A 24,168-nucleotide genomic window follows, 5' to 3' on the forward strand; every position below is an offset into this window, starting at 1 on the left:
CCAGCACTTGAGGCAGAGGCAGGAGGATCTCTGTGTTCAAGGCCAGCCTGGTCTACAGAGCAAGTTCCAGGATGGTCAGGGCTACACAGAGAAACCCTGCCCCCCCCCAAAAAAAAGCCACTTAGAGGAAGAAAGGGTTTATTTCATCTTACACTTGAAGATCAAAGTCTGGCACTGAGGGAGGTCAAGCCAGGAACCTGGACAGAAACCATGAAGGAGTGCTGCTTACAGGCTCCCTGACAGGGTCATAATTAGCCAACTTTCCTCTACAACCCAGGACCACCTACCTATGAAGGGTGCCATTCTCAGTGGCTGGGGCCCTCCTGCACTAATTAATAATCAAGACAGTCCTGTGTGGATACACCCATAAGGGATCTTATATGGGCAATTTCTAAATCAAGACTCTTCTCAAATAACTCTAGGCTATGTCAAATTGGTAATTAAGGCTAACTGAGAGCCAGGCATGATAGTGCATACCTTTGAGTATGAGGCAGAGGCAGGGGGGTCTCTGTGAGTTTGAGGCCAGCCTGGTCTACATAGAGAGCTCCAGGCCAGCCAGGCCTATAGAGAGATCCTGTATTTAAAAAAATAATACTATAAGACATTTAGTATGCATATAATTTTAATATGTATTAAAGATAACAGAATCTGCATATTAATAAGATGGGTGTGCTTGTTTATTTTTACATAAAAAGTTAAATCTCAGCTAACAACGATGCTTCATCTTCAATGTTCTTGAGAGTTCATTGATACTTGATTTATAACCATCAATGTCGAGCATGCCACTTTCTATAAATATGTGTTACAAAATGACAGAAGTCTATTTAGGACCATTTCAGAAACTGTTGAAAATTTTCCCCAACCCCACACCAAAATCTGTTGAATGTTTGTTTGTTTGTTTTAAGACACTCAAGTCAGCAACTCAAATGGCAAAGTTTCAAGATCAAACCTTCTGACACAAAACAATCTGAAGGTACAATGATTGGATACATGCCGAGGAACAGCAATAGGGACATATTAAATATGTGTTTTCCTCTACTAAACCCTTACGTTTAAGAACAGAAGACTTCGGTTGTTTAATAAAACACTGCAGCTCATACACATAATCACCTTAAAAAAAGGCCTTCCTGGGAGCATTAGAGTGTCACCTAGGGAGATGGCATGCTAGCACCAAAGTACTTGTGTGTTCAGAACCAAGGCTGTGGTGAAGTCACATGACACAGCCTGGCTGGGCAGGTGCAACCAGAAGCACCTCAGATCCATCATGCGTTTGATTTGGAATTAATTTCTGGCCAATGTTTCTTCATAAAATCTTTATTTTCCTTTTAAAATTGAACGGGGTGAGGGAGTTGGGGGAGAGTATGTTTGCCACTGGGCAGGTTAAAATCAAAGGACAACATTTCAGAGTCCATTATTCTCCGCTTTCAGGAATTGAACTCAGATCCTCAGGTCGTCAGCTTGTGTAGCAAGCACTTTTACTCACTGGGCCGTCTTGCTGACCCTTGTCAAATTTTCCAGGCTCCCCCACATTCAATCGCATGGCCTGCTATGTTACAACCCACCATGTAAGAGGCTGTGCTTGGTACGAACTGTTCTTAAAGACCTTGCAAACTCTTACCTTACAAACTGGGAACAGAGATCTTAACTAAAAGGGGTGGGACTATCAAAAGAAATGCGGAATGAGTGATCTTTTCTGACATTTTTGCTTGATCTGAAGTCGGATTTAAACTTAAATGTATCTTGGTCTGTGTTTCCTATAGGAACATACAGGGAATAAAGTATCATTGGTATTTTGAACTGAAGGAGCTGCAACTCTGGGGACATGTCCATGCATCCTTCATGCAGAAAGATGAGTGGTTTACGGTCAGCGGCTGCAGAGCAGGCCACGTTTATGGGTGGCCTCTTTAGAACGTGGCCTCTCAGAACTGGATACCGTCCTTCTGCAATGTGGGCGACTGAAATGTTCTGTGTCTCGCACACAGTTCAGTAAAACTGTGATTCTAAGCCACAGAAATTCTGAGCTACCTCTGTCCTGGTACTAAGATGGGATGTAGGTTTGCCTGAATCCATTTTCTCTCTCTCTCTCTCTCTTTTTTTAGAAAGCATCTGGGGCAGTCTCTACATGATGTCGCTTCTCAGGACTGGAGGACCACCCACCCTACACTTCTGCCATGGAGAGGGCAGAAATGGAGAAGCAAACGCAATCACTTCTATTCCGTCATTAACCACTCTGTAGACATGTGTCCCCACCAGAAGGCGTGAACTGCACCAAGGGGGGGGGGAGTTCTCGTGCCCCCAGACCACTAGCACCTTTGACTGTCCCCCTAGGGAGAAGGCAGAGCCATGGCACCTTACAGCTGCTGCTTGGCCCTCTTGGCTCTCGCCTGGCACTCCTCTGCCTATGGGCCTGACCAGCGAGCTCAAAAGAAGGGGGACATCATCCTTGGGGGTCTCTTTCCTATCCATTTTGGAGTAGCAGCCAAAGATCAAGATCTGAAGTCAAGACCAGAGTCCGTGGAGTGCATTAGGTAAGGCAGGCTGCATTGGGGTCTGTCCATCTCTGGGTGGATGGAGAAAAGCTGTCCTGGACCCAAAGGAACTTTAAAAACCTGTTTTCGCTTGGGTTATCATACTGAGGCGTATTGACTCCTCCCTTTTCTTTCTGTAAAGAAGTCTTTTTCCAAATAAATAAAATGTCAAAGGTATCCAAACACCAGGCCTGCCTAGGGCCAATCATTTGGTAGCCAGAGAGCATCATTGTCCACCTAGTGACAGCATCTGGCAGCATGTTGCTCAATGCCAAGACCAAGAAGGAGCTGAGCAGGGTGGTACATACTGCAATTCCAGCAAAGACGCTGGAGGATTGAGAGTTCCAGGTTACATAGCAGGACCCTGGCTCAGTAGCAGGACCCTGGCTCAGTAGCAGGACCCTGGCTCAGTAGCAGGACCTTGTCTCAAAAACACAGACAAATATAGAAGGTAACAAGGGCTGGGAATTTCACCTAGTGGTACAGCCTTTTCTACAATGCACTTGAATTCTATCCTCAACACTGCAAAATGAATGAATGAATCCATTCATCAGCTGAGTGATTAAAACTGTATAGAAGAGAGTCCGTTTTGGCTCTTGTAAACTTTCATAGAAAGTTTCCCTCGGACCCAGAAGCTCCAGTGATCTGTAAGTATAGGCTGCTTCCCCTTTTTCTGTTGTTCACCTTTGATACAGGAATTTATTTAAGAGAAACAGTGTAGCCACTAAGACTCCAGCAAGCACTTTCCAAATACAGCCTGCTGCATTTTGAAACTTTTTCTGTTAAGACATCTTTCTCATAAAAAGCAGAGCCTCCTTCCTCTACCCTCTTGCCCACGCTACCCACCTTTGACCCTGTCACGCCCAGAGAACGTACCTGGCGTAGATGGGACATCACAGATTGCTTAGGTATCTTGAGGCCTCTCAAAACGTCTGAAGACAGCTAATAGGTCCCCCTAAATCTTTTCTTCTCCAAGCCCATAGTCTCCGTTTTCCCGTCAGATCCGCTTACACGTGATTTCTTTTAGGCCCTCACTGCTCTGTCCCCCAGCTCTCGCTCTCTCCTTGACTGTGACCCTTTAGAATGTGGCTTCCATCCACAGCTCTGTAGTAGGATGTGATTGCCACAATGTCACCTCGATTAGCTGGAAGACACCTCAGAGGCCATGAGCTCACATCACAAGTGACTCAGCTCCTCAGAGAGCAGCGCTTTCCCTCTGCACCTTGCGGCTTCGAGAAAGGTCCAGCATTTCACCTTGAGCTTCCTGGAAAATAAAGTGAAAGATCGACGACGTTATCCCAACAAAAGTGGATTTCTGTTCATGCCATCAGGGCAGCCAGTGACGTTTTCACATTTTTTTTCTCATGAATATGGAAAAAAAATAAGTGCAAAATTGTATTAATATTGACTGTATTCTTCAGATGCTCCACGTGGACAAACACTGTCTGAGTTGTTTCTTATGGAACAGACATCAAAAGAAACAAGGGGCTTGCCCTGGAAATGTATTAAAGACAGTGAAATCAGTACAGCAGTGGTTTTATCCAAAAAAACAAACAAACAAAAAAAAACCTAGTTACATTTTAAAAATAATTTAGTATCTCCTAATAATCTTACAAGTGTGAAAAAGGTAATTAAATAGCGAAAGAAACGTGAAGTGACCAGGCAAATTTCACATTGAGGGTTAGACCAAGAACTCTGGAACCATGACCATCTGACCATCTGGTAGAATACAGTGAGTCAGGATTCTCCTCCTGTCGCTGAGTTTGAGTCCTGGGCCCACAACACAGAGGAGGAGCCTGCCCCATGTGAGGGTTTTTCCGCTGGACCCCCATTCACTGAGGCACCACATTTATTCATCCTTCACCCTCCCAAGCCTGGGAGAAGGAGAACTGGTATCATTTCTTTGTTGACCTATTTGATTTTTATTTAAAATAATTTTCTTTGAAAAGCAGTAATGATCATTTTCTAAAACAGGAATTATAAATTAGCCCAAAGCATGCAATTCCTTTCTTTTCTTTCCTTTTCTCTTGTTTTTTTTTTGTTGTTGTTTTTTTTTTTTTCAAGATAGAGTATCTCTGTGTAACTGTCCTGGCTATCTAGGAACTCCCTTTGTAGATGCAGGCTGCCTCGAACTCACAGAGATCCACCTGTCTCTGCCTCCAGAGTGCTGGGATTAAAGGCGTGGGCTACCTCTGCTGGGCAAGCATTCGGTTCTTAAGGCATCTTCATAATCTGTATGTGGTCTTCAAATACTTATTTATCTACAAAGGGTTGACTCTGTTTGCTACTTTAGCCTCCAGGAATGTCTGTCACAGTCTAAATCTGTGACAAGTCTGCAAACCTGGGCTTGTTTTCAGGCTCCCACACACTACTATCCTGATCTGGTTTACAGTCCCCTGGTGACTTTTTCCTTTCTTTTTTTCTTTCTTCTTCTTTTTTTTTTTTTTTTTTTTTTTTTTTTTTTTTTTTTTTTGGTTTTTTGAGACAGGGTTTCTCTGTGTAGCTTTGCGCCTTTCCTGGAACTCACTTGGTAGCCCAGGCTGGCCTCGAACTCACAGAGATCCGCCTGGCTCTGCCTCCTGAGTGCTGGGATTAAAGGCGTGAGCCACCACCGCCCGGCTAATTCTTCTTCTTTTTTTTAATTAAGAGATTTTCTATTCACCCTACACACCAACCACAGATTCCCCTGTCCTCCCTCCTCCTGCCCCCCCCAGCATTCCTCCCAACCCACCTCCCACTCCCACCCTCTCCAAGGCAAGGCAGAGAAGTCAGCAGAGCCCGGCACACTCAGTTGAGGCAGGTCCAAGCCCCTCCTCCCTGCACCAAGGCCGCACAAAGTAACCCACCATAGGCATCTGACTATCCTACCTGTCATCATAGAACCCTCATCCAGTGACTGAAGGAAGCAGATGAAGAAATCCACGGCTGACTTTTTTTTTTTAAGGCAAAGACTTGCTATGTAGCCCAGGGCTGGCCTGAAACTCACGACCTTTCTGCTCCAACCTGCCAAGGGCTGCCATTCACAGGGGCCTGCACTGACACACCCAGCCATGGCTTCCCTTGACGAAAATCCTTCAACTAGCTACTGCGAATTTTATGCTATAGATCGCAGCTAAAAATTATTCAATTAAGTATCAAAATAGTCCTTTCTGTTATTGTCCTCTAATTCAAAGGGACATATTTGCTAGGAAATTTGCCTGTCTCATGACCCCTTTAAAGCCAGCCTTATTGGAAAATGTTGTCTTCTGTTTTTACACAGAGGCTCTTGAACCTCAACTCAAGCACAGCCCAGGAGGCCCTTGCGCTCAGAGCTGGCCAGGGCCTCCCACTGCTTACTTTCACGTCTTCCTTCCAGGTATAACTTCCGTGGATTTCGATGGTTACAAGCCATGATATTTGCCATAGAGGAGATAAACAGCAGCCCTGCCCTTCTTCCCAACATGACGCTGGGCTACAGGATATTCGACACCTGCAACACCGTCTCCAAGGCCTTGGAGGCCACCCTGAGTTTTGTGGCCCAGAACAAAATCGACTCTTTGAACCTGGATGAGTTCTGCAACTGCTCAGAACACATCCCTTCGACGATTGCAGTGGTGGGAGCAACCGGCTCGGGGGTCTCCACGGCAGTAGCCAACCTGCTGGGCCTCTTCTACATCCCCCAGGTACTGCTGCCTTCCTTTCTAAGACATAGTTTTTATTATTTTTAAGTGTGTGTGTGTGTGTGTGTGTGCGCGCGCGCGCGCGCGCGCGCGCGCATGCATGAAGGTATGTGCATGCGTGCCAGTGCCTTCAGAGACCAGAGGTGTCAGATCTCCTGGAACTGGAGTTTCAGGTGGTTGTGAGGCACCCAACATGGGTGCTGGGAATCAAACTAAAGTTCTCTCAAAGAACAGTTCAGCTGGGCGGCGGTGGTGGCGCACGCCTTTAATCCCAGCACTCGGGAGGCAGAGGCAGGCGGATCTCTGTGAGTTCGAGGCCAGCCTGGGCTACCAAGTGAGTTCCAGGAAAGGCGCAAAGCTACACAGAGAAACCCTGTCTCGGAAAAAAAAAAAAAAAAAAAAAAAAAAAAAGAACAGTTCAGCCATTTAACCTCTGAGCCATCCTTCCAGTCCAACTGGCATCTCCTTAGATGGGCACCAGAGGCAGAGAGGAGGAGAAGCAGGTTTGGAGAGTCATGTGCTAACAATGTCCTCTCTGGCTTTCCCTGGGCACAAAGGTAGTCACAGCAGTGTAACATGAGCGCCAGAAGTCCCTGAGACCTTCTCTGCTCCTCCAGTACTCTTTTAAACATAACTTGAAAGTATACAACTTGATCTTTTTTTCCTGTTATTTCCCAGTTCACTCCTTTAGGAACTGACATTCTATTTTTATCAAAAGGAGTAAGGTCCTATGATGTGAGTCTCACCGTTCAAACCAAAAATATCTGCCCCTAATTCTGATCCCTCAACATTTCTTCCCTATCAGAGGGAAATAAAGCATGATTCCCCATAAAACAGAAGTGTAATCACTGTCCCACACATTCTGAAATGGAGCGTACTCTAATTCCCCCAACAAATATTTACAAAGTGTGTATGAACAAACAGTCTCCATCCTGCAGGAACTTAGCCTGGTGCATTTTCAAATACCAATCATTCACCAAAGCAAGTATTTTATAAGCATTGATTCAAAGTTGTATTCCTCCTCTACCATACCAAACGACAGCCAGCTCTAAATGCCAATTTATTACCTGATTTTCCCCTTTAGTGCTATGGCCCATCAAGCCAACCTTTCTTGGAATTAATAATTATAGATCTATTACATCACTTTATTGTAGTGAGAATTGCAAGAAGTTTAAATGTCCATGTCCATCAGCTTGGTTGTGGTATTAGCATTCAACTGTAAATTAAAGATCAGACTTGGATTTTTTTCCGGTGTTTAATATTTGAAATTTAATCTGAAATTCATATGAATAAATTCCCATTTCTCTTCTTGCAAAGGGGTCTGCTTCTTTGCTTACAGCCTCAACCCTTTTGCAGACATGTAACAACACAGGCATTCTTGTCATTGTGGACGGAACCCTTACTTTCAGGAAGCAAAGATGTTCCCCATAAGAAAGCCCTGTCTTTGCCATTTTTGTGCCAAAATGCTTTGACCCAGTCCCCACCAGACATGTTGGGCATGTTTAAATATGTGCAGCATTGTTTTAAATGCACCTGGATCATAAGTTGTTATCCCATAGCCAAGTGGTACAAGATGGAAATGGCAACAGATTTTAAAAAAAGAATGTGAAGGGTAGAGCTTCATTTCAGCTTGGCTAGAATGAAAGACAAGAGTATGAATGATGGAAGGAATAAGAGGACTGCTGTGGGCTGCGGGTAGTGATGTACACACTGGGAGTTTGAGACCAGCCCGCTCTACGTAGTGAGTTCCAGCGCTACCTACAGAGTGATACTCTGTCTCAAAACAACAACAACAACAACACCTATAGTGATTATCAGTCAAATTACTGTGTTCATCTTCATCAGGAGTTCTTTGCTGTGGCTTCACGTTAGAATCACTTAGGGAGCTTTAAAAAAAAAAATCCCTCTGCCTGGGTCCATCCTGCAGACATCATGGTTAAAGAGACTAGGATACAGCTTATCTGGAACTTTGATGCTTCCCCAGCGAGTGGCATTGCAGAGCCAGGAAGCGGTGCTCTGTGGGTAGGGCCATGTGCCTGGCCCTGTTACTTACATCAGTCATGCCACCAAGAGGCTGTAACAAAAAAAGCCAGCTGGAAGAAACTGGTCAGAACAGGTTTCCAAATTATCCACATACTTTTCCCCCTCTGTCAAGAAAAGTTGGATGTGTTTTTAAGGCCTTTTCTTTGAAGGAAGGACACTGAGTGACATTTACTTGACTTTATAGGTGGTCAAAATTATATTAAATACATTAAGAAAATATATCCATGAGACATAGTTTGGGTTTTAATTTGTATCCCTTTATGAACATTTTTGTTTCATTTTTTTTCAAAAGAAAATAAAGGAATGACCAATGATGGGCAGATATTAAAGATGGTAAATTTTGTCCTTGCAAAACCCTGACTCTGTAGCCAGTTTTTCAGATCTACAAAGCTTTCAAAAATTAATAACGTGGGTGTGGTGGTGATCTGGCTAGGACATCTGTCACCCCATTGATCCATTCAGCTAATCAGGCTGGCTAGGCAGATGTCCCCTTCCTCCCTCTCCACTCCATATACATTCTTCCTGAAGCTGTTCACATGGTCAAGGAGGACCCTCCCTGAATAGAGGAGGACCAATCAGTCGGGGGCGGGGGGAGTTATGTATAAAAGTAGCTGTGCTCTCCAGCTAGAACCTCCAAAGAGGCTCTCAATAACTAATAACATGTACACAAATCATTCCCTCTAACCACCTAGATCCTGAAACTCTGTGGGAGCAGGAGGGGATTATTCAGATTTTAAAAGGTGTCAGTTTCATATTACAGGTTCTAAGATCAAAACCCTGCCAGAGGGGCTGGAGAGATGGCTCAGAGGTTAAGAGCACTGGCTGTTCTTCCAGAGGTCCTGAGTTCAATTCCTAGCAACCACAAGGTGGCTCTCAACCATCCATAATGAGATCTGATGCCCTCTTCTGGAGTGCAGGCATACATGCAGGCAGAACATTGTGTACATAATAAATAAACTTAAAAAAAAAAAAAAAAAAAAAAAAAAAAAAAAAAAAAAAAAAAAAAAAACTGCCAGAGAAGCTACACTTGCCTTTGGCAAATTTGGTTGAGTCTTTCTTTTGACATTTTTCATATATAGACTCTTAATCGATGCAAAGGAGCCTAGTGGGAATGTTTATTTTAAAACATTGCCCAAACAAAGCTGATTAGTAAGAAGTATCTGAAAAGTGTTCCTGTAGGTCACTTCCGCTTGTTTTCTGGAAGCTCGAGCGTGCTTTAGGAAACCAGTGAACAAACCCTGTCAAATGCTACTTCACTTCCCAGAAGGACTCTGTGAAGGGGACAGCTGCCCTGTTCATCAGAAGAAATGCTCTAATAACTTGGGACTCCCTAGCGGGTGAGCTGTGCTGACACCCAGGGTGCTGCTAGGGGCCCAAGCAGAAGTGTTGATCCTCTGCAGCTTTGAGGCATGGAGCGTGGCCTGGGGAGAAGCGACTCTTGGTTAACCAGCTCTTCCATTGACCATCTTCTGTGCCATGATTTTTTATTTTTATTTTATTTTATTTTATTTTATTTTGGTTTTTCGAGACAGTGATTCTCTGTGCAACAGTTCTGGCTGTCCTGGAACTCATTCTATAGACCAGGCTGGCCTCGAACGCACAGACATTCACCTGCCTCTGCCTCGTGAGTGCTGGGATTAAAGACCACCACCACCCGGCTCAACCACAATATTTTTCTAGAACATTACAGAGCTCTGTCCTACCTAATGATATCTGAGCTCTTTCCAAGCAGCGATCTCTGAACATTACAGAATTTCTTTCCTTGATGGACACCCACGAACAAATATAGACCTGCCTACAGTGCAGAGTGGGACCTATCAACAACATGCCTTCTCCGGGCTTCCTTTTCAGCCTCAATAATGTTTTTTGAGATTCACATCAGAGGGTAGTAGGCAAGGAGGTTTAGTCCTCACCTACAGCTGAACAAGCAGGGCTTTGTATGGTGGTTGAACCACTGAGAAGTCGGAGGAAAGGGTGTTTTTCTGATGACATTTGGTGATGTTCGTTATTGCTATTGAAGTTCGGGGCAACTGAGCTTACATCCTGAGCTTGATTGATTTACCTGAGCCTAAAGGCTAAAGAGCTCTCAGAATTCCCCGTAATTGGTGCTAATTTCATCTAAAGAGCAGGGACAAGTAGGAAAGGAATGCAGGAAATAACTGGGACATGGGAAGAGAGAAAATGAGTGAGTAGGAGGAAGAACCTCTTTGGGGGTCCTCTGAAGAGTCTCAAGTTTATAACCATAGGGAGGCTGGTTCTCCCAGAGGAGGGTTATGAACAAAGCATTCACAACAGTGTGGGGAGCTGTAATGTTCAGATCAAAACCTGGGCCCAAAGCCGCTCAGTCCTGGCATATGCCTTTAATCCCAGCACTTGGGAAGCAGAGCCAGACAGATGTCTATGAGTTCGAGGCCAGCCTGGTCTACAGAGCGAGATCCAGGACAGGCACTAAAACTACACAGAGAAACCCTGTCTTGGGTAAAAAAAAAAAAAAAAAAAAAAAAAAAAACATGGGCCCAACAGGCAAAGCATGTGCCAAGTGAACACATGGATCTAATGTAACCAAAGAGGTGTTTCAGAGGAAGCTAGAAGACATGGGGATAGGGGACACAAGACTCCTTAAAGAGATCAGCACATTTCACTATGGAGGGGTTAAGGCGATTGCTAAACCCAGTTTTGAAGGCATTATCATGAAGAATCATGCACTGGGAACTAACAGGTACTTGGGGGTTCACGTTGGGGGTAGAACTATCTGATTTTTCTCAGACGTCCATCCTGCCCGCATTGAACTCCTTTGGTAAGAGACCTTGAGGTAAGTCTTGAGACTCAGCTAGAACCTCATTTACGCACTCATTCTTCGTTCTCGACTTTCCCCAGGTGAGTTACGCCTCCTCCAGCAGGCTCCTCAGCAACAAGAACCAGTACAAATCCTTCCTCCGCACCATCCCCAACGATGAGCACCAGGCCACCGCCATGGCGGACATTATCGAGTATTTCCGCTGGAACTGGGTGGGTACCATTGCCGCGGATGATGACTACGGCCGGCCAGGCATTGAGAAGTTCCGAGAGGAAGCAGAAGAGAGGGACATCTGCATTGACTTCAGCGAGCTCATTTCCCAATACTCTGATGAGGAAGAGATCCAGCAGGTGGTGGAAGTGATCCAGAACTCCACAGCCAAGGTCATCGTCGTTTTCTCCAGCGGCCCAGACCTAGAGCCCCTCATCAAGGAGATCGTGCGGCGCAATATCACAGGCAGGATCTGGCTGGCCAGTGAGGCCTGGGCCAGCTCCTCCTTGATTGCTGTGCCTGAATACTTCCATGTGGTCGGGGGCACCATCGGGTTCGGTCTGAAGGCCGGGCAGATCCCAGGCTTCCGAGAATTCCTGCAGAAAGTCCATCCCAGGAAGTCTGTCCACAACGGTTTTGCCAAAGAGTTTTGGGAAGAAACATTTAACTGCCACCTGCAAGAAGGCGCTAAAGGACCTTTACCTGTGGACACGTTCATAAGAAGTCACGAGGAAGGTGGCAACAGGTTAAGCAATAGTTCCACTGCCTTCCGACCCCCCTGCACAGGGGATGAGAACATCAGCAGTGTGGAGACCCCTTACATGGATTACGAACATTTACGGATATCCTACAACGTGTACTTAGCTGTCTACTCCATTGCCCATGCCCTGCAAGATATATATACCTGTTTACCTGGAAGAGGGCTTTTCACCAATGGGTCCTGTGCAGACATCAAGAAGGTTGAGGCCTGGCAGGTAAGTCTCTCACGTAGCTAGCTGTTCTCTGTGTGATAAAGCAGAATCGGGCTGACCCAGCAAAGAAATATAGTTATTTCCTTTTGTGTCACTGTGACCCAAAGCACCTGAGACACCAACTTAAAGGAGAATTTGCCCCAGCTCATGGTTTCCAAGGGTTCAGTTTATGGACATTTGGTCCCATGTTCTTGGGAAGGACACCATAGCCATTATAGTATGTGGCATAAAAGAACTGTTCGCTTCCTGACCAACCAGGAAGCAAAGACAAGAACCTTCTAGCACTCATCTTCTCCTCTCCCCCTCCCTGAACCCCGTTCCATCCCCTCAGGTAGTGGGGAAGGTGCCAGCATCAGCATGTGTCTCCTCCTCAGCTAATCCTCTCTAAAGGCACCTTCCTGGACACACTCAGGGGTATGCCTTCATCTCCCAGGTGACTCTAGGTCAGCTAAGACAGGGACTAGTAGTGGACAGAGTGATCACAAAAGTTACAATATCACAATGATCACAAAGTAGAGCTTTGATTCGTGAAACCTTATCAAACATCTGAGAAACTGACTTTTACTAAACCGATGTTTGATGAACTGTTGCTAGAAAGCTACAGCTCAACTGATCATTAATCCGATGTTTCCAGAACACCGAAAGCATCACTCCTAAAGGTTCTCAAGTGTCTGGTAACCGATTTAGTGTGGCTTCAATAACTTGCCTTGTGAATTTACCCTTGTGAATAACCAGCATTTGTTCAGTGCCTGTTCTGTCCATACGCCAACAAGAAGGAAAGCCGTGCTGTGTTCAGACACTACACTTCTTATTACATCACTGGCCTGTGCTGGACTGGCCAGCTGGCCAGCTAAGTACAAGCTTGGGACACAAAGTATGGAAGGCAAGGCAAACCTAAAAAGGTAAATGTTTCAAAGGGAAACCAGCCCAAACTACAGAAAACTCAGGACTTAAGTAAATGTTTCAAAGGGAAACCAGCCCAAACTACAGAAAACTCAGGACTTAGGTGAAGGTCCTGCAGGTGTTTTACAGGGTAACGTTCAGTTGTCTTGAAATTTTGAATTACACATGGACGTGATATCACCAATGTCTGTCATCTCATGAACTTCCGAAGGAAACAACCGGGTCTGAATGATATCCTACATGGGTGCTCCTGTCCTGCATGTGAACTTTGGTTTTTCATTTGGACTCTCTTTTACACTCTTTGTATGTTTTTTTTTCTCGGTTCCAGATTTTATCAGAGAGACTTCATGAGAATGGAAGGGGGTGTCCCCTGACTTATGATTCAGCTTCAGCAGCCCCTTTCTAAGCTGTGATGTTAGGCAAGCCAGGAATCTCTAAGTGACAGCTTTTTCCCCATAACACGGCCCTCGTGTCTAACCTGCTGTCCACCCAAGCTTCTTTTCAAGATGAGATGAGCTATGAAAGCAAGTTGTCAACTTGCAAGCTGTATACAGATGTGTGGTTATCACAGTAATCATTTATATGTATGGGTGTGTGGTGTATGTTCATGTGTGGGTGTGAGCACACCTATCACGTGCCTGCAGAAGCCAGAGATCAACTGTTGGGTGTCTTCTTCAATAGCTCTCTGCCTAATTTTTATTTTATTTTATTTTACAATATCATTCAGTTCTACATATCAGCCATGGATTCCCTTGTTCTTCCCCCTCCTGCCCCCTCCCCTTCCCCCCAGGCCACCCCCCATTCCCACCTCCTCCAGGGCAAAGCCTCCCCCGAGGACTGAGATCGACCTGATAGACTCAGTCCAGGCAGGTCCAGTCCCCTCCTCCCAGGCCGAGCCAAGCGTCCCTGTATAAGCCCCAGGTTTCAAACAGCCAACTCATGCAATGAGCATAGGACCTGGTACCACTGCCTAGATGCCTCCCAAACAGATCAAGCCAATCAACTGTCTCACCTATTCAGAGGGCCTGATCCATTTGGGGGCCCCTCAGCCTTTGCTTCATAGTTCCTGTGTTTCCATTCATTTTCTGCCTAATTTTTTGAGACAAGGTCTCTCACTAACTCTGGAGCTCATTGATGGCCAATGAGCTTCTTGGCTCTGTCTCCTCCTTCCCTCCAATGCTATGATTACAGAGCTGTGCCATCACGTCTGGCCTTCTACCTAAGTGCTGGAAAGCTGAACCCGAGTCCTCACACTTACATGGCAAGCATTTTACTGCCTGAGTCATCTCCCCAACCCTTATCATTGTGGTATCTTAATTTACTTATAATCAATCAGTTGACAGAAATGATAAGTAGAACAGATTTATATACAGATCCCAACTACTTTTCAGGGACGATACCAAGGAACAAAGAGCGTGTAGCGTATGTGTGTTAATGTAGTGACTCCCATGTGGTTCTAAGAAGTTAACTGTCTGTGCTCATAGAACAAGCCAGCCCTACTTGAGTGAGAAAATCTCACTCCAACATCACTGCCACCCCGAAGTTCCTAATCTCTGTGGAGTAGCCAAACCTCCTCCTTCACACTGAACCATTACCAAAGCAGATGGTTAAGCTACCATGAAGACTTCGGGAGTCATGCTTCCATTGCAGATTTGTGTTCGTTTGTCTGTCAAGATAGGGTTTCACTGTGCAGCCCGGGCTGTCCTGGAACCCACTCTGTAGAGCAGGCTGGCCTCGAACTCACAGAGATCCGCCTGCCTCTGCCTCTTGAGTGCTGGGATTAAAGGTGTCAGCCACTACTGCCCGACTCAGTTTAAGATGAATTAAAAGACAGTCTCTGGGTGGTAAATATCATTGTCTTTCATCTCTTCCCATCTATGTTCCATGAAAGGAAGACTTGGCTCTTGAACATGTTTCAGGAGCAGGGTAGGGTTTAAGGAAAAGAAGCTTCCAGTGAGAAACGCGACTCTCCGGTGACTCTTCTCCCAGGCAAGGAAGTAAGATGGCTGAAGGCAATGATTCAAGCTTATTAGTAATGGAATAGAAAGCCCAAACCAAACTGACCTGCACAAAGTGGGGGGTGGGAGGAAAAGGTAATTTTGTGGCTATTCTTGCTGCTCAGAAGTATTCCCGCCACAGGTGGTTCCGTCTCCACCTCTTTGTTCCTCACCCCCACAGTGTCCCTGTTTGCAGCCTCTGTGGTAGCTTTAAGTTCAAAAAATTTAAGAAGGAGGGGTGGGTAAGGAACGAAAGTGAACCCTGAGCACCGAAGATGAAGAGTACCTGGCACTAGTCAACACGTCTTCTGTTATTACATAGTCTCCATTGAGCCCCAGAAGCCTCTGGACTCTCCAAGATCTTGGTCCCATCTCTCAGTCTCAGGAGATGTAGTAGTGAGTAGTGACTATCATTAGGAAGAGCTATGGAGACGCCTACCACCTATATACAGTCTAATCCAAGAACCAGCTTGCAGTCAGCCATCTCTCAACTCTTTGCTTCTAAGCCACCTGCTCGGCACCACCCTTCCAGTCGCTTATTAGTTTTTGATGCAGAAATCTTGTTTCTCATTGGCTGTTGGCACAGCATCTTTGTCTTTCATCTCTTTGTGTCTATATCCCATAAAAGGAAGATGTACGTCCCATGAAAGGTACACCCCAAGGAGCATCACATTTTATTTCCAAGCTCTGTCTACCATGAACTTTTCCTTTTCGTCAAAATTCATTTTCTCCTGGAAATCTTTTCAAGTCATACTCCCAGGTATGTCCATTCTGTTCATTTTTCTTCCTCAGTCTTGCTGGCTCCCCACCAAGCATACGCTTCTTCAGTTAATGGAAAGTCCTACCTGTGAGTGGAGGATTTCTAGCCTCTTGTGTCAGGCTAAACTCTAGTGACTCTTAGAATGTATGCAGATAGGTGCTTCCCATTCACGCTCACAATGCATACATCTTGGCTCTGGAGTCCTTGGGTGGAAATACCCCCCGAAGGCCACAAGATGGAAATATCACCACAAGAAAGTGGAATTCTCAGAACTTGTATGCATTTACCCTTCTTGGGGATACAGATGACCTTCTCAGAAGTAGGTGAATGCACTGTGATCCTGTGATGTCTCCATTTCTCTCCCTGATTGACTCATTCATTTTCCTCCCATAGTGCCACAAAGAAAATAAAAAGGCGATACATTATGTTAATGTATGAACGCAAGAAGAATCTTATATTTTCTTTTTCAGTGGAATTATCATTTCATTCCTTCTGAAAACAGAAGAATGCTTTCTCTGGAAGAAATACTTAAGCACTTTTAATTTTAGTTGCTTTTTATTGACGTATATTCATTGTGCATAGTGATGAGCTTCATAAAGACATTTTCATTCAAATATGTCATGTACTTTGACCACACGCACCCTCCCATAATTCCCCTTTCTCCCCTTTCCTGAGCCCCATTCTTTCCCAGACAGTCTCACTTCTGCTTATAGATGAAATTTGTGTGTCTGTATAAAACCTAGGACCCACAAGTAAGAGAAAACATCAAAACATGTGATGTTTGTCTTTCTAAGTCTGGCTTATTTCGCTTAATCAGATCATATTAGTTTCTATCCATTTTCAGTTAATGATACAATTTCATTCTCATTTATGACTGATTAAAGCTCCATTGTGTATATATTCATATATATATACATATACATATATGTGTGTATATATACATGTAAGTGTATGTGTATGTGTGTGTGTGTGTATGTGTGTGTGTGTGTGTGTGTGTGTATTCATCTGTTGACAGACATATAGGCTGATTCAGTGATCTGGTTATGTGACTAGTCCTACAATGAACATGGATGCACAGGTATCTGTGGCTTGCTGACCTGGACTCTTTGGATCCCCACCCAGGGTCATATGATAGTTTTACTTTTGGCTTTCTGGGGAAACTCTGTACTGGCAGTCATAGTGGCTTGTCTAATTTACATTTTCATCAGCACTGTATAAACCCCTTTTCCCCACATCCTCACTAGCTATAACTCAGTGGAAGAGAACTCACCTAGCAGTCATGAGGTTTTGCTTCAAATCCCAGTGCTATTTTTAAAAATAGATGGTTTTGTGTGTGCTGGGAATAACCAATGTAAAAACTCTCTCTCATTGTTATTAAGTGTAGAGTGATTTTTCACCTCTGTGTTCCCCATCACATGACTTAAAGGCAAAGTATTATGCAGAATATGTAAAGTGCTCAAATATAAAGCTTACAAGCCAGCCTGCCAAAAGAACTACTAAAGATACTTAAAGAGATAACTTAAGGGCTGGAGAGATAGCTCAGTGGTTAAGAGCACTCATTGCTCTTCCAGAGGACCCGGGTTCAATTCCCAACACCCACATGGTGGCTCACAAGTAAGTATCTCTAATTCCAGTTGCAGGGGACTCAATGCCCTCTCCTTGCCTCTGCACATGGTACACAGACAGGAATTCAGACAAAACATCCATACACATAAAACTAACTAATTATTTATTTATAAAAGATAAATGAGGCTTAGTAGGCTGTAGAGACAGCTCAACAATTTGAGTAGCGGACTCAGATTCAATCATAGCACCCACATAGGAACTTACAACCATTCTAAACTCCAGTCCCAGAGGATCCTACACTGTCTTCTGGCTTCTGCCAACAGCAATGATGTACATGATGTACCGAGATCCATGAAGGCAAAATACCCATCAACAGAATAAAACAATAATAATTTTTAAATTTGTTTTAAAGAAATAAGACTTAGTCAGCAAATAACGAATTGGTACTGGACTAGACACAAATTTTGACTAAAATACATTTCTCACTCACATGACTACGGATAAAAGACTGCGATACCATCCAGGTTAGAATTTGAAGTAAAGAAGGAAATGGAAAATTCCATGCCTGAGGAACAGGTAGGATTTGTGAGGAAGGGTCTGTATGGAAGAACGCTGGGGTAAAGGTAAATGTACAGTGGACAGAGGAGTCCCAGGAACACAAGCTTCAGAAAGGAATCGAGAGGAGGAGGAAGAGTACGAACCATTCGCACAGCATTTTATCTCTAATAACAGAATGGAGGTGGTCCTGATGTGAGGATGTGGCGGTTGACTGACTGGAGACCAGCATCAGGAAGCCTTGCAGGGTAATGGCAGCAAGAGTCACAACGGTATACGTTGGTACAAAATTCAGAACACTTACATGGGCAGGCTTTATCCTGAGCAAATTATTTCTCAGTAAGGTGGATTTAAATCTTTGTTTTGTTTTGTTTTGTTTTGTTTTGTTTTGTTTTGTTTTGTTTTTCGAAACAGGGTTTCTCTGTGTAGCTTTGCACCTTTTCCTGGAACTCACTTGGTAGCCCAGACTGGCCTCGAATTCACAGAGATCTGCCTGGCTCTGCCTCCTGAGTGCTGGGATTAAAGGCGTGCGCCACCACTGCCCGGCTGGATTTAAATCTTTTAAATCTCAAACATAGGAAAGCATAGAGGTCCTTCATTTTTTGACTACTTTTCCAATTATGGCTCTCAGTTTTTCCATCATCCCACTATTATTTCATCTTATTTTAAAGATTTGTTTTTATTTTATGTATATGAGGGTTTGCCTGCGTGGATGTCTATATACTGCATGCATCCCTGATGCTTGGTAAGACCAGAAGAAGGCATCAAAGGCCACAGAACTAGAGTTAAGGATAGTCGTGAGCCACCATGTGGGTACTGGGAACTAAGCCCGGGTTCTCTGTAAGAACAGCAACTGCTTGTAACCATTGAGCATCTCTATCATCCCATCCTTTCTTCTCAACCTGAATTTCATAGTAGTTAAGCTGTTGAACTAGAGGCAGACAGCCTAACGGCCATCTAATCTAACTCCTACACATGCTCAGGAGGTGACGTAATTGGTTCGGAGTCTGGACTCTCTCTAGACTAAGCCTTTCTCAGCTGCCCATAGTTTTCTGACATTAGGATGCCAATTAATGCCCTATGCCCCACTTTCCCGGCCTGAGAAACAGGCATCATGAGACTCACAAGTTTGTTATAAGTTAATACTCAGTTAATATGCACAGAGTGCTCAGGGTGGTACCTACAACGAATAAATGTTCAGCAAATAGTGGTCTAAAGCACTATTACTTTGTGGGTAAGGAAAGACTCAGGGTTGACTAAAATTATTTTACCAAGGTCATATAGCTATCCAGTAAGAAAGGCCATAGCCAGATGACCTGTGCCCTGTCAAGGCCAGTGTTACCTCTGAAAAAGCTGTGTGGTCAATAGGTCCCTTTACGCGCACACTTTCGAGAACCTGAGAGGTTGCTGGCCCATAGATGGGTTCCTACGGAAGACGCTGATGAGTGTTGAAGTCAGGCACTTGTCCTCACACCCAAGTCCCTACACACACTTTCTCCAGGGAGAAAATGATGGTGTGGGGAAAGTTGCAAGTGGATATGACTGGCCATGCTGGGGTAGAGCCAACATCTCTTTGTCTGTATCAAGTACTACTACAGCTCCCCTCCTCAAAACAGCCTGTTTGGCCCTACTTGTGAAATAAACAAATAAATGAAGGAAGAGACTTAGCCACAGATATATGCTGGAAAAAAAAAGAAACAGAAGTGAAGGGGATAATGACTAGACAGCGTATGGACAGACAAGGGGGAAGGTGTGTGGTCTCAGAAAAGCAGTCGCGTTCCCAATCAGCTGGCTGTGCTCCTGGTAGTCTACATGGTAGAGATGATAGGGACCACTATTGACTGAGTATCTGTTACATGTGGGTGGATGAGCAGTATGGGGCCGGTGGTTGGCAGTTTTTCTAACCACAGGTATTTGATGGCGGCAAGTGATAGAGCATCATGTACCCGGGAACTGCAGCGGCTGGCTCCCTCTGGTGTTACAGTTCTCATGCAAGCCTTGGATGCTGGGACTCTTGCCCTGGCCTCAAAGTTAGGATTCCTCAGGCTTTGACAGAGGCCAAGAATACAGCTCCTAGACCTAGGGTGTCTTTAGACCCTTGGCCTTTAGAGCTGCTGGGACTCTTACCAACGTCTCCCGCAGCTCTCAGAGCTCTGCCTGTCCCACAGGAAGGCCTGTAGCTCCCTGAGAGTCCCTGCTTCTGAGCGGCAGCCACCCCTGGCTGCCCCAGTGACTCAGCGTGGCAGCCGCTCCCTCAAGAGAGCTGGATAGACCTAAGTAACTGGAAGAGTGGTGTTTATGCCAATCACAGCCGACCTTTCTGCACATGGAGGCTTGTGTCGTCTACACCAGTCCTGACACGGTCCCTTTTGCACCAGTCACAGCAGGCCCCCGACAGGAGTTCTCTGGCTTGGGTTTGGATTAGTGTGATTACAGAGAAAGTCCCACTTAGGCTGCCTCTAACAGTCCGGTCAGCACTGCGCCCCAGAAGCCAGAGCAAGTGTTCAGCTCACAGTGTAGCTTCCACAAAGCGTCCGTTAGGTGTTCCCAACAGCTGGTGTTGGCGTCAGAGAGTTCTGATGGCTGCTTGACTGATAGTCTTTTTGGCTGAGGCAGCCAGGGCAGGAGAGAAGATTCCAACAGCTGGGGGCAGGGAGAATTGTCCAGTCCCCACTACCTCGTTTCTTCATGGGCAACTGAACATCAGGAGTGATTATAGTAAGAACTTATCATTGACACTGATAGTGATTCTAAATGATTTTAATGGTGCCCTAACAATGACTGACACTCGATCAGTGCCCCAGAAAGAGGAGAGTCTTCTTCCCTATGTCTCAGTCACAGACCGGATGGCTTGATAAATTTGGTCTGAACCCTTCTGCATTATCGACAGGCAGCTGACAGGAATACTATGATAAAGACATTGAAAGTATGTAAGGGGCCGGAGGGATGGCACAGTGGAGAAGCACACTTGTATGCAAGCCTCAGGGCCTGAGTTTGACTCCTAAAGCCTGTGTAAATGCAGCCCATGTACCTGTCTGTCACTCTAGAGCTGGGACAGCAGGACCAGGGGACATCTGGGGCTTGCTGGCCAGCAGTCTAGTTCCATTCCAATGAGAGTCTTTCTCAAAGGAGTAAAGCAGAAGCAGATGCCCTTCTTCTGCCTCTGCCGCATGTACAGGCATGTGCACATGCACACACACACATGTGTATACAGCACATTCACACACAAAATACTCTTCTCTCAAACCAGGCTGTGGTGGCACACACCTTTAATCCCAGCACTCAGGAGCCAGAGGTTGGCGGATCTCTGAGTTTGAGGCCACCCTAGTCTACAGAGCAAGTTCCAGGACAGCTAAGGCTACACAAAAAAAAACCCTGTCTTGAAAAAACAAAAACGAAAATTCTCTAAATTCTCTCTCTCTCTCTTTTACTCTCTCTTCCTCTCTCTCTCTCTCTCTCTCTCTCTCTCTCTCTCACACACACACACACACACACACACACACACACACACACACGATTATAAGCAGGATTATTAAGGCAAAAAAATTCAGAACTTGGGGCTGTAGAGATAGCTCAGAGTTTAAGAGCACTGGCTGTTCTTCCAGAGTTTCTGAGTTCAATTCCCAGCAACCACATGGTGACTCACAACCATCTGTAAAGTGATCTGGTGCCCTCTTCTGATTTGCAGGCACACACGCAGGCAGAACACTGTGTATATATAATAGATAAATAAATCTTTAAAAAATTCAGAACTTGTTAAAATTTAAATTATTACTTTTGCATGCTCCCTACAGAACGATTTATTAACTTAATTTATATTAAGGAATGTACCCAAAAAAGGAAATTGTTTCTTTTTTAATTATTTATTTATTTATAAATTATTTGTTTATTCGTGTGTGTGTGTGTGTGTGTGTGTGTGTGTGTGTGTATGAGAGAGAGAGAGAGAGAGAGAGAGAGAGAGAGAGAGAGAGAGAGAGAGAGTTTATGTGCACCACATGCATGCAGGAGCCTATGGAGACCAAAAGAAGGTGTTGTAGCCCCTGGAACTGGAGTTACAGGCAGTTGTGAGTGTTGGGAACCAAACCTGGGTTCTCTCGAAGAGAAGTGGGCACTCTTAACTGCTGAGCAAGCCATCTCTTCAGCCCCAGAAACTGTTTCATTTGGAAATCTATTTTGACCATTCTGGTGTTGTGTGCTTGGTCTCCAGAGGAGGGCTATAGAACCTAGATCTTAAACTATTTTTTCTAAATCTGCTTCATTTAGCCAAATTTCACTGGCTATCCAGCACAACATTGACGAGACAGAGTGATAATGGACATACTTATCTTACTCATGACCTTAGGGGAAAGCATTCAGTAACCAAGTGCCTAACAAAGAGGAGTTTGCTTGAATAAATCCTGGGTGCAGAATTTCTAGGCACAGAGTCACCAGTACTTTATTTCTCTTAGTACGAATAGTATCCCATTGTAAGGAAATGTTTTATGCATCCAGTCATTCAAATGATGGCGTTTGGAGTGTTTCCACTTTGGATTATTATATCAATGTTGCTATGAACATTTGTACACAAGGAGTTTTTATGTGATGTGTATTTCATTCATTTGTCTTGAATGGGTACCTGAGTGTAGAACTGCTGGGTTGAATGGCAACTCTGTATTTAACTTTTTGTTAAACTGCAAGATGTTTTTCCGAAGTCAGTGTTCAAGCTGAGAGAGAGAGAGAGAGAGAGAGAGAGAGAGAGAGAGAGAGAGAGAGAGAGAGAGAGAGATGCTTTAGCCACCCCAGCCAGGCCTCACTGTACCTCAGGCAGGAAAGTGGGACCCGAAAGGGACAAGGAGAAGGGCTCCAGCCAGAGGTGTGGTAGAAACAAGCAGGCCATACTCATGGCTGGCCTGTCTTCTCATTTCATCTTCCATGCTATAGAACAGGGGCTTCAGCAGAGCATAGTACTTGTCACGGGCTTGTGATCCTGCACAAAGTACTTCAGTTTTCTGTACCCCAGTTTCCCAATTAGTAAAATGGGGAACAGAGCCAGGCATGGTGGCACATGCCTTTAATCACTGCACTGGGGAGGGATTAAAGGATCTTTTAAGTTCAAGATCAGCCCAGTCTACAAAGTGAGTTCCAGGCCAGCCAGAGCTACACAGTGAGACCCTATCTCAAAAAAATAAAAAATAAAAAAATAAAAAAATAAAAAATAAATAAAAAACCAAAAAAAAAAAACAACAACAACAACCAAGGTGGGGGAGGGTGCTTATGCTATATTTGTGATTAAATAACATGAAGCACTAAGGACAATGCCTACAAGGCAGTAAAATGGTATTTAAAACTTTAAATAACTCATGTGTATTAGCAATTACTACAATTGCTTTTTTGTGTAAGGCCTCTGTGACCCCTAAGACCTTAGATACACTCAAGGATGTGGCATGAGTGTCCAGAGCGGTGGCCAGGGCTCCAGCCACAGTCTGTCTGTTTCTTCCTTCTACTCCACACTGCATTTTGGCAGCAAGACATCTCCACAGACTCAAAACCACAGGGAAAGAAGAAGGTTCAGACAGCCAAACTTTTATTCTTCCCTCCTCTCCTTCCTCACACGCACCTCAGGAGAGGCCAGGCAGGTCATGGTTCAACAAGGTCATGCTGCACCTGCAGAATTTTTCACTTAACTGTGGTCAGGAGAGATGCATTCTCTTCTCCTCCCCATCTTCGGAAGAGCGTTTCCTACACCACTTACATTTGTGTAGTCCATAAAGCCATGGCTTACGAGAGCTACCATGGGAACGTGCGAGCACTGTAAAAACAACTGGACAAAGGCTTCCTCTTCGGTTCAGGTTTCTTCCTTTGCTGGAATGAAATAGTCACACTACACAACCAGCGTGGCCACGTGTGGCCGTCCATGGCTCCTATTCATCCATCTCTGTTCCTCTGCAGGTCCTGAAGCACCTACGGCACCTTAACTTCACCAACAGCATGGGGGAGCAGGTGACGTTCGATGAGTGTGGCGACCTGGTAGGGAACTATTCCATCATCAACTGGCACCTCTCCCCAGAGGACGGTTCCATTGTGTTCAAGGAGGTTGGGCATTACAACGTGTACGCCAAGAAGGGAGAGCGACTCTTCATCAACGAGGAGAAGATCTTGTGGAGTGGGTTCTCCAGAGAGGTACGAGCAAAGAGTGCCATGCTGCCACCATAGTCAGGGGACCACTGGCTTGGGAGAGCCCTGGGATTCATCACAGGCTTCTAGGATAACCTCTTTTTCCTACACTCCCCAGTTCTGAGTGTCCAGAGTTCCCATGAACGGCAAGAGTGTTCAGTGATGAGAGAGAGCCTGGGAACCTGAGATTCATGAGTCACCTCACTTTTGACTCCCTGGCTACCCACAAAGTTTCCCAGGTTAAA

At 44.9% G+C, this 24,168-nt stretch overlaps 1 protein-coding gene across 1 annotated transcript in view; it reads left to right on the forward strand.

Moving 5' to 3' along the window:
* Positions 1–2,105: 2,105 nt before the first annotated feature.
* Casr (calcium sensing receptor) overlaps positions 2,106–24,168 on the forward strand; it is a 32,304-nt gene continuing 10,241 nt past the window's right edge. The window contains 4 exon segments of the mRNA XM_028862270.2: positions 2,106–2,528; positions 5,884–6,190; positions 11,108–11,992; positions 23,699–23,929. Coding sequence (XP_028718103.1) covers positions 2,344–2,528; positions 5,884–6,190; positions 11,108–11,992; positions 23,699–23,929 — 1,608 coding nt within the window. The 5' untranslated portion in view covers positions 2,106–2,343.

This window comes from Peromyscus leucopus, chromosome 12, assembly GCF_004664715.2.
Source record: "Peromyscus leucopus breed LL Stock chromosome 12, UCI_PerLeu_2.1, whole genome shotgun sequence".
Lineage (NCBI taxonomy): Eukaryota > Metazoa > Chordata > Mammalia > Rodentia > Cricetidae > Peromyscus > Peromyscus leucopus.